General features: G+C 34.2%; 1 protein-coding gene across 1 annotated transcript in view; it reads right to left on the bottom strand.

Annotated features, from left to right (window-relative positions):
* Positions 1–14,641, bottom strand: part of LOC134279394 (probable serine/threonine-protein kinase pats1) — a 30,015-nt gene extending 15,374 nt beyond the window's left edge. The window contains exon 1 of the mRNA XM_062761790.1: positions 14,557–14,641. Coding sequence (XP_062617774.1) covers positions 14,557–14,641 — 85 coding nt within the window. The remainder of the gene's footprint in view (positions 1–14,556) is intronic.
* Positions 14,642–15,404: the final 763 nt, after the last annotated feature.

Raw genomic sequence — 15,404 nt, 5'->3', positions numbered from 1 at the left:
AAATGACCTTCGTTCGGCACATCTACACAACATGCCTACTAACCCTAAAAAGGTTTTAACTTAGTTTGGTGAACAGTTTCTGAGAACACTTCCGGACAAAAAAGTACCGGAGAAGAAATAAGAAGAAAAAAGAATAATAATAATAACTAGATGTTCCCCAAACGCTCCCCAACTCCCTTTTGGTGCCATAAAGCTTCATTAAATAAGATGAAATCTATGCATTTTGACTTTAACAACGATTTTCGTTAAAAGAGAATGACATTAAGTTTTTCTTCATGAAATTTAAACCATTTCTGTTTTTTATCCAATATACTAACATCTTTTGTTCCAATATTGCTTATAAAAATACTCCCATTTGTTTTTTGCAAAGCATAAACAATATAGCATTTTGGCCCCTGGCATATCAGATAACGTAACGTATGATCAAAATTTTATAACATATTGTTGCATATCCAGGGTTCTCCATGAGCTGTTTTACTGTTTGCTCCCGACACAGTAAAATTTTCAGAAAACACAGTAACGATTTTTGTTTCAGCCAATCAGACACAGTAAAAATTTTGCACGCACAGTGCATGTAAATGTGACTATACCTTAGTAAAGTCCTTTAACACACATTCTCTCTAAATCCCAAACTTTAATTGAAAACAATTCTACCGTTTTCAAGTTCAAAAAGTTATATCACTTGCACGCACGTGCACACTTGATTTCAATCAATATATCTCCTACATATCTCGCTATGGACTTTATGCATGACAGAACAAAGACAAAGAAATTGTTATTCAAATTTACCGCTTAATTGGTATTTTCAATAAAATACATTGTATTATTTATTTTAAAAATATTTAAATATGTATCTTTATATATAGAGCCAAACTCTAAAATTATGTAAAGCACTGTAAGTCAAACATAACATCACGTGCCGAAGTCATTTAATTGATGTAAATAAATTGCCGAAATCTTTGAAAATTAAGCATGTTCAAGTGAACTCTTTCAAATATCCACTGTTCTAAAGTTCCTTTTTTTGTAAAAAAAAAAAAAAAAATAACTCGATAAGAAATCAGATAAATAAACATATGCAAATCTACTTTCAAAAATGTTAAGTAGGTTGACTATCGCAGAATTTCCTCTGATTTTCGGAACGTTTTTTCCCTTTTCCCAGTATGTACGACCATATCATTTGTGTAACGAATTAGCGATTTTGTAATAAGTATGTGTTGTAATCTTTTGTAATTATAATGAATTGTGATTCAGTTGCGAATTTGTACGTGCAAATACCGCGAAATATTATGCTTCGCGTAAACTCTGCAACACAGTAAAATCTCAAATGATGGAGAACCCTGCATATCGATAAAATAAATATCTATGCCTCTCAAAATGTGTACTTATTACAAAATATTGATCATTAAAGTTAAAGATGAAAGACTTCTGGCCCCTCTGAGCCTCTAATTTGAGGAGTTGGCCCCTTTTTCTTGATATCAAACGTAAGGTCTAAAGGTTCAAAGACTTTTTGTTCCACACTTATTCAGAGATTTTCTTTTCGTTTAGGAGATATGGTTTATATTAATATTTAAGGGCCACTTCAACAAGTCCTAAATGGGGCCGTTTTACAAAATTTCAAAGTATGCATATTGTTAAGCACATTAATCTAGCCATCTTTTGTTCAAGCGCTTTTCAAAATTTCAGCCAATCAGATATGAAGCGTCACGTTGTGACATTTTGGCCCCTTGTGACCCCCTAATTACGTAACATATGATCAAAATTTTATCATATATTGTTCAAATCGTTAATATGAACAGCTTTGCTTCTATAATGCATCACAAAATATTGATCATTAAAGAGTTAAAGATGAAAGACTTCTGGCCCCTCTGAGCCCCTTATTTGAGGAGTGGCCCCTTTTTCTTCATATCAAACGAAAGGTTTTAAGATTTCAAAGATTTTATGTTCTACACCTATTCAGCAATTTCTTTTCGTTGAAAAGAGATATGCTTTATACAAATATTTAGGGGCTACTTCTACAAGTCCTTAATGGGCATGCACGTTACAAAAATTCAAATGTATGCATATTGTTTACACACATTAATAAGCCATATTTTGTTCAATATTGCTTATCAAAATATTCACCCTTTTCAATATATAAGCGTAAATCATTTGAAATCGGCCATTTCACGTTGCTGTCCGCCTAATTACGTAACATATGATCAAACTTTTAAAATATATTGTTTCAAAAAAAGGCTCTTATAACATCTATTATTTCTGTAATGCATCACAAAATATTGATCATTAAAAGTTAAAGATGTTACGACTATTTTAAAAAGTATAGTTGAGCCCCTATTTGACGTGTTGGCACGTACATTTGATATCAAACGAAAGGTCTTGTGATTTCAAAGATTTTATGTTCTACACCTATTCAGCGATTTCTTTTCGTTTTGGAGATATGGTTTATATAAATATTTAAGGGCCACTCCTACAAATCCTGAATGGGGCCGTTTAACAAAAATTCAAAGTATGCATATTGTTTAGCACATTAATGTAGCCATCTTTTGTTCAATATTGCTTATCAAAATATTAACCCTTTTCAGATTGAAAAAACATCAAAGATTTGACATTTTTAAAAAACCCCTAAGACGTAACATATGATCAAACTTTTATGCATATATTGTTGCTTTTTAGATAAATACTTTTGCTTTAGTAATGTATAACAAAATTTGATCATTAGAAGTTAAATCAACATTTTAGACTTTGCACGCTGTTGCGCCTAATTTTAGGGGTCAGCATTTTTTTTTTAAATCAAATGAAAGGCCTTGTGATATTGCACATTTTTATTTCAATATGCTTTTACAATTATGAAAGCGTATTTAATAAAAAATACAAAATGTGTCAAATTGTTTGAGATATTTCTGAGACATTTTTTTCGGGCATACATTCCGACTCCATGCCTTTTGCGTAGAAAGATTTGGATCTACCTTGTTACAACTCACCAAACCTTCTTTTACTTTCACTGATAATCTTAAGTCGATACCTTAAGTTGTTTCGGAGGAGTTTCCTGGACAAGCCGACCCTCTGAAAATCAGAAAATCCTAAATATCTCGAGATAAGAAGTGACGTCATCAATCAAAAAAATTTCCAATAAGGTTCAGATCAATACCTATTAGATCTGAAAGTTTCGTGAAATTTGGACGAGTCGTTTCGGAGAACTTGCGTGCACAAAATCGGTTGGAATAATAAAAGGGAAAAAGAAACCGAACGAAAACAAAAAGGTCTTCCGTTGGAGACGGAAGACCTTAATAATAAAAAGAAAAAACAGTAGAATCTCTATAAGGTCTTCCGTCTGAAACGGAAGACCTTAATTACAAAATGTCGCATAGGTTCACGGCAAAATATGGATGACACAAAATAATTCCTGAATTTTTCTCTTTAACTCGAGCAATCCTGCATTAGATAGATCTGATGTTTGTTGTGAGATGATAAACCACGTGTAAACTTTCTTAGTTCAGCGGAATCATGGACATTTTCGGCGTTATGAATGTTTTGTTTACAGTAGCGGTGAGGGCATCGCGCAAAATTGGAGCGGATCTCAGGATTTATGAATGAATAAAAAAGATGGAAATAAAGTTTGATTTGTTCTGTATTATTTAATGACATTATTCATTTGCAAGTAATAGATATATACAAGAAAACGCGAAATGCTAATAAATGCAGCTGAAAATCTTTATTTTCTCAAGATAAAAATAAATAAATTAAATAATTATAAATTCTACAAACAAAACATAGGAAGAATGAATGATGGCACGTTATCAGATGACATCAGGGGAACTGATTTTTATGAATGAAACTTTTAAAACGTTACTTGTACGTTGTAGATGTTACATCTGCGAAGTCTACCTGTCTGCGCACTTCCGGGAAGGAGGGGGGGGGGTCTTGAATATAGACTTGTAAATTACCATTATTTTGTTAAAAGAATTAAGCCTTATCATTTTCTTTACTTTAAGAAGATGTCTTGTTATGTAAATGTCAAGGTCAGTTTATGTAAAATGTAAAAATTAAAGCCGAATTGGCATTCATTTCAATATGTGAGAAAGGTGGGAGATAGGACTTTTACAGTTCACAAAAAAGAAATGGGGGGGGGGGGGATAAGATGAACACAAATGATATATATAATATACACACTTTATTTACTAAAATCTCGTCTCAATTGAACCATGGAAGTGTTTCTAGCGGTCCTTTTGCCATCGCGGCGTCAAAGACTTTACCTGCACATTTGGGTATTGCACAATGGGTTTTCCCCCCGCGAAGTCTATTTATGAGAAAAAAAAATTAATATTTTTTAGTGTTTAAGGAAACGTTGAACCTACGTTTGCAAAAGTTCTTAGACATTCAAAGATATTTAATTCCTTCTTTATCAAATCAAGAAACTGGTTATACGTAAAATCAGCAAATAGGGGCCTTTACTTATGCCATGAATATCACAGAAAAAGATAGAAAGAAAGACAAAAAAATTTTAAAAATCGACTTTTAATCCCCTTTTCTGTGACGACCGGAAGAATTGACGACGGAAAAAATGTTGTTCGACACATCTTCAAGTCCAGATCTATGATATCTGACACAGTAAGCTTTCATATCTTCAACTGTTCTGGAGAAATGGACCGGACAAAGGTCATTTCCAAAAGTTGGTCAATACGAAAATAGTAAGAATACTAATTTTATGTTTTCGTTGCAAGCAACGCAGTGATTGCTGAGCCGTAATTTTCGATAAGATGAGATATGTCTACTTTGACTATGATCTTTGATAAAACATTCTTGTGGAATCATGCCTTTTCTATTTTGATTAAATCTTTTTGATTTAGATAATATCATCAATGCGTACTTAATTTGCACATTAATTCTTTTCTTTTTTCTACTTTGAGAAACAACCAAAACCAATTAAAGAAAACTTGTAAGGAGACCTTGGATTATGAATGTAGTTTGACACAGAATTGCAACGAACCTACGACGTGACATATCCAAGTATTTTCCTACACATTTCATTGCTCCTTATGTTACTTTCGTTCAAGCAAACGCTTATGCCTTGTTAACCGCTTCAAAGCGAAATGTGGAATTGAAAAGACCGCCGCCATTTAGTTCCCGCTTCAGATTTTTGAATGTTTATATCTCGAGTTTATATTTATAAAGTTACAAACGAATTATATATTCAGCCTAAAAAGAAATGTTTCTATCAACTTTATTAATATCATTTGAAAATATTGAAAAACAAAAAAGTTAAAGACGAGCCAATCAGATTGCAGCGCACGAAGGATAACCCCGTTTACTTGATATCAAATGAAAGGTCTATATATCATATTGCACATTTTTTATTATGCATGTCTTAACAAAATTTCAACAGGTAAAAAGTTATAAAAGAAAACGTGTCAATTTTTGCGAGATTATGAGCTATTTTTCAGTCCAAAGCGAGCGTGCATGCCGTCTTACCTGGAAAGCTCTATATGCAAAATGTTCTGACCATGTCATCATTCACTGAAAATCTATATCGATATCTTAAGTCGTTTCAAAGATTTTATCAAAAAATATGAAAAGTTAAAAATCAGTAATATCGTCATATTCACGACCAGAAGTGACGCGCCCTTACAAAAATTTCCGACAAGCGTTCAGATAAATATCTACCAGATCTGAAAGTTTGGTGGGAATCTACACTGAAAATCGCGTGCACAAAACCCGGTAAAAAAAAAAAAAAATAATAATAATAGGGTGAAAGTTTCCCCTTCGAAAACAATAAGGTCTTCCGTTGGAGAAATAAAAGAAAAAATAATAATAACTAGAAAGTCTGCTATTGCAAGCAATAGCATATGTCGCCCCGTTTGGACAAGACTTTCATTTTTATCATCACTAAAACAATGGTCCATTAGCTAAGCTTTGACAACCATCCAGTCGTATGATCAGTTCTTTCCGTTAGAAACGGAAGACCTTAATTGGGTACATCCCACTCATTATTTTTAGAATCTGTAGGAGAAGAAAGTAGTGCAGGAAAAAAATTACAAGTCCAAAATTGCAGACTTGCATACAAGAAATTGGGCAGATGTACTGAACTGAGTCTCATACTTGTTAATTGGCAGTATCTTTCCTACCAAAAAGCTTGGCAAATATTATTTATTAAGAAGATCAGCCGAATTATTTTGTGTATTAAAACGCCAGTGAGAATTCAGAAAATTCCCTACTTTCACTTTAATTTGTAGAGGTTCTGCCGGAAAACGAATCTGACATGCAACCTTCAATTCAGGCATTTCTGCACTGTACAGGTCTGATGTTTCTTATGAGATGATAAATCATGTGTAAACTTTCTCAGTTTAGCGGAATCATGAACATTTTCGGCGAGATGAATGTTTTGTTTACAGTAGTGATCAAGGCTTAGCGCACCTGTATAGGAGCGGATCCAAAGATTTATGAATGAATAAAAACTATGGAAATAACGTACCAATTTTCTAATTTATTCTTGCACTATTTAATGAAATTAATAATATACAAGTAATAGATATACCAAAAAACGCGAAATGCTAATAAATGAAGTTGACAATCGTTATTTTTTATATAGAAAAAACAAAATAATTATAAAATCTAGAGACAAGACAGAAGAAGAATGACTGTTGGCAAACTATCAAATCACATCAGGAGAACTGAATTTTATGAATGAAACTTTTAAAACGTTACCTGTAAATTGTATATGTTATATCTGTGTATTCTACCTGGCAGTGCGCTTCAAAAAGGGGGGGGGGTTGTCTTGAACATAGTACCTTACGTTTGAACGGTAAGGGCTAGGGCTTTCGTATTTCAAATATGTAATCCTTGTGAAAAGAACTTTTATTGGACACCAAGAACTTTGACCCTTTGACCTAGACCTTGGAGAACACATGTGTACATCTGAATCTTTTTTTCTGTTTCGTTTCTATGGCAACTGTGAGCGACTCATTACAATTTTTTTAAAAGTAGAAATCACTTTGACACATTGCAAGGAATAAACACTGAAAGTTTCAAAACGATTGCCTGCGTAGTTATTGAGAAAATCGAAATTAAAGAATTTTAACTTTCACCTGGTTTCCATGGCAATAATCGATTATTTGAAAATTTTAAATGCGAGTTGCATAACTACAGATACTAATCATTAAAATAAGAAAAGTTTTATGACGAACGTTTAAGGGACCAGAGAGAACACTCTCGGACAAAATTTGTCGCTTTTTACAGGTTTCCATGGCAACGGTAGACATATTGGAACTGAACAACCTCACTGCACAACTACAACCAGTGATCGTCCTTTGAGGAAAGTTTCAGGAAGATTGTCCCAGCCATCTCCGAGAAACAGCCTGGATAAAAAAAACATGCGTACAATATCAATATGTCGTCCCCGACTTCGTTCGGGGCGACATAATAACTCCTGAATTTTTCCCATCAATAACTCCTGAATTTTCCCCTTCAATTCGAGCATTTCTGCACTGTACAGGTCTGATGTTTCTTATGAGATGATAAATCATGTGTAAACTTTCTCAGTTTAGCGGAATCATGAACATTTTCGGCGAGATGAATGTTTTGTTTACAGTAGTGATCAAGGCTTAGCGCACCTGTATAGGAGCGGATCCAAAGATTTATGAATGAATAAAAACTATGGAAATAACGTACCAATTTTCTAATTTATTCTTGCACTATTTAATGAAATTAATAATATACAAGTAATAGATATACCAAAAAACGCGAAATGCTAATAAATGAAGTTGACAATCGTTATTTTTTATATAGAAAAAACAAAATAATTATAAAATCTAGAGACAAGACAGAAGAAGAATGACTGTTGGCAAACTATCAAATCACATCAGGAGAACTGAATTTTATGAATGAAACTTTTAAAACGTTACCTGTAAATTGTATATGTTATATCTGTGTATTCTACCTGGCAGTGCGCTTCAAAAAGGGGGGGGGGGTTGTCTTGAACATAGTACCTTACGTTTGAACGGTAAGGGCTAGGGCTTTCGTATTTCAAATATGTAATCCTTGTGAAAAGAACTTTTATTGGACACCAAGAACTTTGACCCTTTGACCTAGACCTTGGAGAACACATGTGTACATCTGAATCTTTTTTTCTGTTTCGTTTCTATGGCAACTGTGAGCGACTCATTACAATTTTTTTAAAAGTAGAAATCACTTTGACACATTGCAAGGAATAAACACTGAAAGTTTCAAAACGATTGCCTGCGTAGTTATTGAGAAAATCGAAATTAAAGAATTTTAACTTTCACCTGGTTTCCATGGCAATAATCGATTATTTGAAAATTTTAAATGCGAGTTGCATAACTACAGATACTAATCATTAAAATAAGAAAAGTTTTATGACGAACGTTTAAGGGACCAGAGAGAACACTCTCGGACAAAATTTGTCGCTTTTTACAGGTTTCCATGGCAACGGTAGACATATTGGAACTGAACAACCTCACTGCACAACTACAACCAGTGATCGTCCTTTGAGGAAAGTTTCAGGAAGATTGTCCCAGCCATCTCCGAGAAACAGCCTGGATAAAAAAAACATGCGTACAATATCAATATGTCGTCCCCGACTTCGTTCGGGGCGACATAATAACTCCTGAATTTTTCCCATCAATAACTCCTGAATTTTCCCCTTCAATTCGAGCATTTCTGCACTGTACAGGTCTGATGTTTCTTATGAGATGATAAATCATGTGTAAACTTTCTCAGTTTAGCGGAATCATGAACATTTTCGGCGAGATGAATGTTTTGTTTACAGTAGTGATCAAGGCTTAGCGCACCTGTATAGGAGCGGATCCAAAGATTTATGAATGAATAAAAACTATGGAAATAACGTACCAATTTTCTAATTTATTCTTGCACTATTTAATGAAATTAATAATATACAAGTAATAGATATACCAAAAAACGCGAAATGCTAATAAATGAAGTTGACAATCGTTATTTTTTATATAGAAAAAACAAAATAATTATAAAATCTAGAGACAAGACAGAAGAAGAATGACTGTTGGCAAACTATCAAATCACATCAGGAGAACTGAATTTTATGAATGAAACTTTTAAAACGTTACCTGTAAATTGTATATGTTATATCTGTGTATTCTACCTGGCAGTGCGCTTCAAAAAGGGGGGGGGGGGGGGGTGTCTTGAACATAGTACCTTACGTTTGAACGGTAAGGGCTAGGGCTTTCGTATTTCAAATATGTAATCCTTGTGAAAAGAACTTTTATTGGACACCAAGAACTTTGACCCTTTGACCTAGACCTTGGAGAACACATGTGTACATCTGAATCTTTTTTTCTGTTTCGTTTCTATGGCAACTGTGAGCGACTCATTACATTTTTTTTAAAAGGAGAAATCACTTTGACACATTGCAAGGAATAAACACTGAAAGTTTCAAAACGATTGCCTGCGTAGTTATTGAGAAAATCGAAATTAAAGAATTTTAACTTTCACCTGGTTTCCATGGCAATAATCGATTATTTGAAAATTTTAAATGCGAGTTGCATAACTACAGATACTAATCATTAAAATAAGAAAAGTTTTATGACGAACGTTTAAGGGACCAGAGAGAACACTCGCGGACAAAATTTGTCGCTTTTTACAGGTTTCCATGGCAACGGTAGACATATTGGAACTGAACAACCTCACTGCACAACTACAACCAGTGATTGTCCTTTGAGGAAAGTTTCAGGAAGATTGTCCCAGCCATCTCCGAGAAACAGCCTGGATAAAAAAAACATGCGTACAATATCAATATGTCGTCCCCGACTTCGTTCGGGGCGACATAATAACTCCTGAATTTTTCCCATCAATAACTCCTGAATTTTCCCCTTCAATTCGAGCATTTCTGCACTGTACAGGTCTGATGTTTCTTATGAGATGATAAATCATGTGTAAATTTTCTCAGTTTAGCGGAATCATGAACATTTTCGGCGAGATGAATGTTTTGTTTACAGTAGTGATCAAGGCTTAGCGCACCTGTATAGGAGCGGATCCAAAGATTTATGAATGAATAAAAACTATGGAAATAACGTACCAATTTTCTAATTTATTCTTGCACTATTTAATGAAATTAATAATATACAAGTAATAGATATACCAAAAAACGCGAAATGCTAATAAATGAAGTTGACAATTGTTACTTTTTATATAGAAAAAACAAAATAATTATAAAATCTAGAGACAAGACAGAAGAAGAATGACTGTTGGCAAACTATCAAATCACATCAGGAGAACTGAATTTTATGAATGAAACTTTTAAAACGTTACCTGTAAATTGTATATGTTATATCTGTGTATTCTACCTGGCAGTGCGCTTCAAAAAGGGGGGGGGGGGTTGTCTTGAACATAGTACCTTACGTTTGAACGGTAAGGGCTAGGGCTTTCGTATTTCAAATATGTAATCCTTGTGAAAAGAACTTTTATTGGACACCAAGAACTTTGACCCTTTGACCTAGACCTTGGAGAACACATGTGTACATCTGAATCTTTTTTTCTGTTTCGTTTCTATGGCAACTGTGAGCGACTCATTACATTTTTTTTAAAAGGAGAAATCACTTTGACACATTGCAAGGAATAAACACTGAAAGTTTCAAAACGATTGCCTGCGTAGTTATTGAGAAAATCGAAATTAAAGAATTTTAACTTTCACCTGGTTTCCATGGCAATAATCGATTATTTGAAAATTTTAAATGCGAGTTGCATAACTACAGATACTAATCATTAAAATAAGAAAAGTTTTATGACGAACGTTTAAGGGACCAGAGAGAACACTCGCGGACAAAATTTGTCGCTTTTTACAGGTTTCCATGGCAACGGTAGACATATTGGAACTGAACAACCTCACTGCACAACTACAACCAGTGATTGTCCTTTGAAGTTTCAGGAAGATTGTCCCAGCCATCTCCGAGAAACAGCCTGGATAAAAAAAACATGCGTACAATATCAATATGTCGTCCCCGACTTCGTTCGGGGCGACATAATAATAACTAGTGCTAATTGTAACGGGGACCGTTACAGATGTTCCCCAAACGCTCACCAACTCCCTTTTGGTGTCATATTCCCCGTACGCTTCATCAAATAGGACAAAATCTATGCATTTGAGACTTTAACAACACCAAATTCATTCAGATTTTAGCATTGCACGCGAGTGCATGTGAATGCATGTGCGTAATGACCATATCATCTTGTCTACACAATCTATATATTTAAATATAGTAAATATTAAAGTATTTAATGCAAAAGTATTTTTAAAAAAAAAACGCTCATTCAATTGTTTTTTTAATTTTACCCATTTCACGTGCACGCACGTGCATACATGGGCATGGTGACCATACCTTACTGTAGAAGTCCATTACATCTATCTATGTTCTAAATCCCACCACGTTTGGTTGAAAACCAAGGGAGTTATAGCTGTTTAAAGTTTCAGCCAATCAGATTGCAGCGCACATATAATCACATGTATGCACGTGATGGTGACCATACCTTCTTGTAGAAGTCCATTATATATATCTATGTTCCAAATTCCATCCTGTTTGGTTGAAAACCAAGGGAGTTATAGCTGTTTAAAGTTTAAGCCAATCAGATTGCAGCACACGTACACGCACGTGTATGCATGTGCATGGTGACCATATCATCTTGTAGGAGTTCATTACATATATCTATGCTTTAAATCCCATCTTGTTTGGTTGAAAACCAAGGGAGTTATAGCTATTTAAAGTTTCAGCCAATCAGATTGCAGTGCACGTGCATGCACGTGTTTCCATGATAATTGCTATATATCATGTTGTTGGATATCCTAATGCATGGCTATGCTCAAAATTTCAAAGGATTTCGTCAATAAACAAAAAAGATATTGAGACTTTAGTTTCAGCCAATCAGAGCAAAGCGCACGTGCATGCGCGTGAGATCTTGCTGTTTTGACCATGTAATCTTGTCTTTACTACTAATATATCCTTACATTATGAGTTTCAAAGCATTTCATCAAAAATTAGAAAAGTTAGGTAATATACATTATATTGGCCATTTAACGTGTTGCACGTGCTGGCTCTTGCAAGCACGTGCGCGCAAAATGACCTTCGTTCGGCAAATCTACATAACATCCCTACTGACCCAAAAAAGGCTTTACCTAAGTCGGATGTGTAGTTTACAAGATCACTCGCGGACAAAATTTTCCCAAGAAGAAAAATAATAACTAGTGCTAATTGTAACGGGGACCGTTACAGATGTTCCCCAAACGCTCCCCAACTACCTTTTGGTGCCATATTCCCTGTAAGCTTCATTAAATAGGACAAAATCTATGCATTTGAGACTTTAACAAGGCCAAGTTCATTCAAATTTAAGCATTGCACGCGTGCGCATGTGAATGCATGTGCGTAATGACTATATCATTTTGTCTACACAATCTATATATTTTTTATATACTAAATATTAAAGTATTTAATCCAAAAGTATTAAAAAATACGCTCATTCAAGTGTATTTTTGATTTATCTCATTTCATGTGCACGCATGTGCATACATGAGCATGGTGACCATATCTTCTTGTAGAAGTCCTTTACATCTAACTATGTTCTAAATCCCACCCCGTTTGGTTTAAAACCAAGGGATCAATTGCTGTTTAAAGTTTCAGCCAATCAGATTACAGCGCACGTGAATGCATGTGCATGGTGACCATACCGTCTTGTAGAAGTTCATTCTATCTATCTATGTTCCAAATTCCATCCTGTTTGGTTTAAAACCAAGGGAGTTATAGCTATTTAAAGTTTAAGCCAATCAGATTGCAGCACACGTGCATGCACGTGTTTTCATGATAATTGCTATATATCATGTTGTAGGATATCCTAATGCAAGGCTATGTTCAAAATTTCATAGGATTGCGTCGAAAAACAAAAAAGATATAGAGACTTTAGTTTCAGCCAATCAGAGCGAAGCGCACATGCATGCGCGTGAGTTCTTGCTTTTTTGACCATGTCAACTTGTCTACGCTATTAATATATCCTTACATTATAAATTTCAAAAGATTTCATCAAAACATAGAAAAGTTACGATTATATCCATGATATTGGTCTTTTCACGTGTTGCACGTGCGCACTCTTGCAAGCACGTGCGCTCAAAATGGCATGTTGACAATGTCATCTTATCTACATTTATAATATGTCTATATATTTTAAATATCAAAGCATTACATCAAAAAATTGTAAAAGTTACGGCAATTTCAAGTATATTGGTCATTTCACGTGTTGCACGTGCTCGCTCTTGCAAGCACGTGCGCGAAAAATGACCTTCGTTCCGCATATCTACATAACATGCCTACTTATTATAAAAAGGTTTCCCCTTAATCGGATGTGTACTTTACAAGATCATTCGCGGACAAAATTTTCCCAAGAAGAAAAATAATAATAATAAGAAACAGAGTAAAAACAATATGTTCCCCAACTTCGTTTGGGGAACATAATAATAAGAAACAGAGTAAAAACAATATGTTCCCCAACTTCGTTTGGGGAACATAATAAGAAACCGAGTAAAAACAATATGTTCCCCAACTTCGTTTGGGGAACATAATAAGAAACAGAGTAAAAACAATATGTTCCCAAACTCCGTTTGGGGAACATAACTACGTTTCCTCTTTCCAAGTCAAATCTGGTCTAAGGATATGTAGATAACAGGTTTAATTTCTAGGACCACTATTTATTAATTATTTTTCATGTTATTTCCTGGGTCAGTTATTTTGAGAGCTTAAAAATAGCATTATTATATTATTATTTTAAGTTCGACTCAGTAAATTTGATAGACGACTTCATATGTGATGATGTGGTTCATTCCATTTACACGTTTCTAATTCATTCATTTTATAGATCTTTATCACCATTTTCATAAGTATGAAAGCTTAGTAAGGACAAATATTATTTTCCTATTTTTTTTTCAATGTCCTCCCATTTTCTATTACACTTTCCAACAAGTTATTTATTCATTGTGAATATTGTGATTTACTTTTCCAATAAATCTATTTTTGATAAAACTTTACTTATTCATTTAGCAAAGACTGTACTATTGGTTAAATTTTATCAGTATTTATTATTTGTTATCATTAACGAGGATTATTTTTCACTTTATTATATAAATAAAACTTACAAATGCATTTTCATTTAGTGCTGATCATAGTTCAGAAATCTTCATACCTGGGCTGATCATTGATAACTGGAGATAATTTAATACTCATTTAAGACAAGTTGGCTAGTTACTTTGGTAAATTATACACTAAAAAGTCCTACTTCTGGTTACAGTATGTGTTCATTTACAAACTCCACTAAATATAGTAATGTATCACATACAACTACATATTCAGCTATAAATGATAAATTCAATATATTAGAAATGTTCAGACATTAGATTCGTTCCAGGTTCTGTGTTTATATTATAAATTCTATAGCCATAGGTCACATGACAGAATTTTGAAAGCCGGGCAATGACAATTTTATTCATTGGCGATTCTCATGTGAAGAGATTTAGTGCGTATATCGGCAATTACAAACCTTCATCAGAGTTATTTAACATTTCAAACCTCACACAAGTGGCATTTTTGGAATCAGCGGGGGTGCGGTAAAGAATCCGCGCCATCGTTATTGGGGGCCGCTCAGCACCATCGTCAAGCATGTCTCATTGTTCACCAAGGGGGAAATGGTCTAGATCGCAGAGAGGATACAGTAGAATTATTGATTCACGGACTGATGGATTTCTTGACGCAGATTCGTATACATTTTAGTAATAACAAAATTATTGTGATGGAATTTATTCTTCGAGAGAGGACAAGGCATATTGACCCACAGGAATACAACGCTAACGCATTCCTCGAAAACCAATGTCAACAAGTTGGTCTTACCTATTGGAGGATGACAAGATTCACAAACATTAGAGACAATATTTCCTCTGCCGGTGTAACGTTGAATATTGACCCGAGTTGAAAATTGACCCGGGGTCATTTTTCAACGTTGAATATAGAACTGGGGTCATTTTTCAACGTTGAATATTGAGACTAAAAGTCGTTGAATTTATACCCGGGGTCATTTTTCAACAGCTTGATAATTCTTTTCTTAAACCTGATGACGTCAACAAGTTGAAAATTGACCCTGTTGAATATTGACCCCACCTCAAAGTTTGAACATTTTTTAGATGGGAAGTTGTTTAACGGGATTTATCAGTATAACTTTATTCATATTTTCAAGAATAATAGAAATAAACATACAGTATCACCCCGTGTATACATGTAAATTTTGATCAGTGCACGGTTACAGTTATCTTTGCAGGGGCGTAGCAACGGGGGGGGAGCTTGTCCTCCCCATTCTTTTTCTCAACCTTAACTATATTATATCAAATGTTAACT

Source organism: Saccostrea cucullata, unplaced genomic scaffold (assembly GCF_032062105.1).
Source record: "Saccostrea cucullata isolate Sc308-1 unplaced genomic scaffold, CSIRO_AGI_Scuc_v1 ctg6363, whole genome shotgun sequence".
Lineage (NCBI taxonomy): Eukaryota > Metazoa > Mollusca > Bivalvia > Ostreida > Ostreidae > Saccostrea > Saccostrea cuccullata.
The sequence above is the reverse complement of the archived record's forward strand: the minus strand, read 5'-3'. Positions and strand labels throughout refer to the sequence as shown.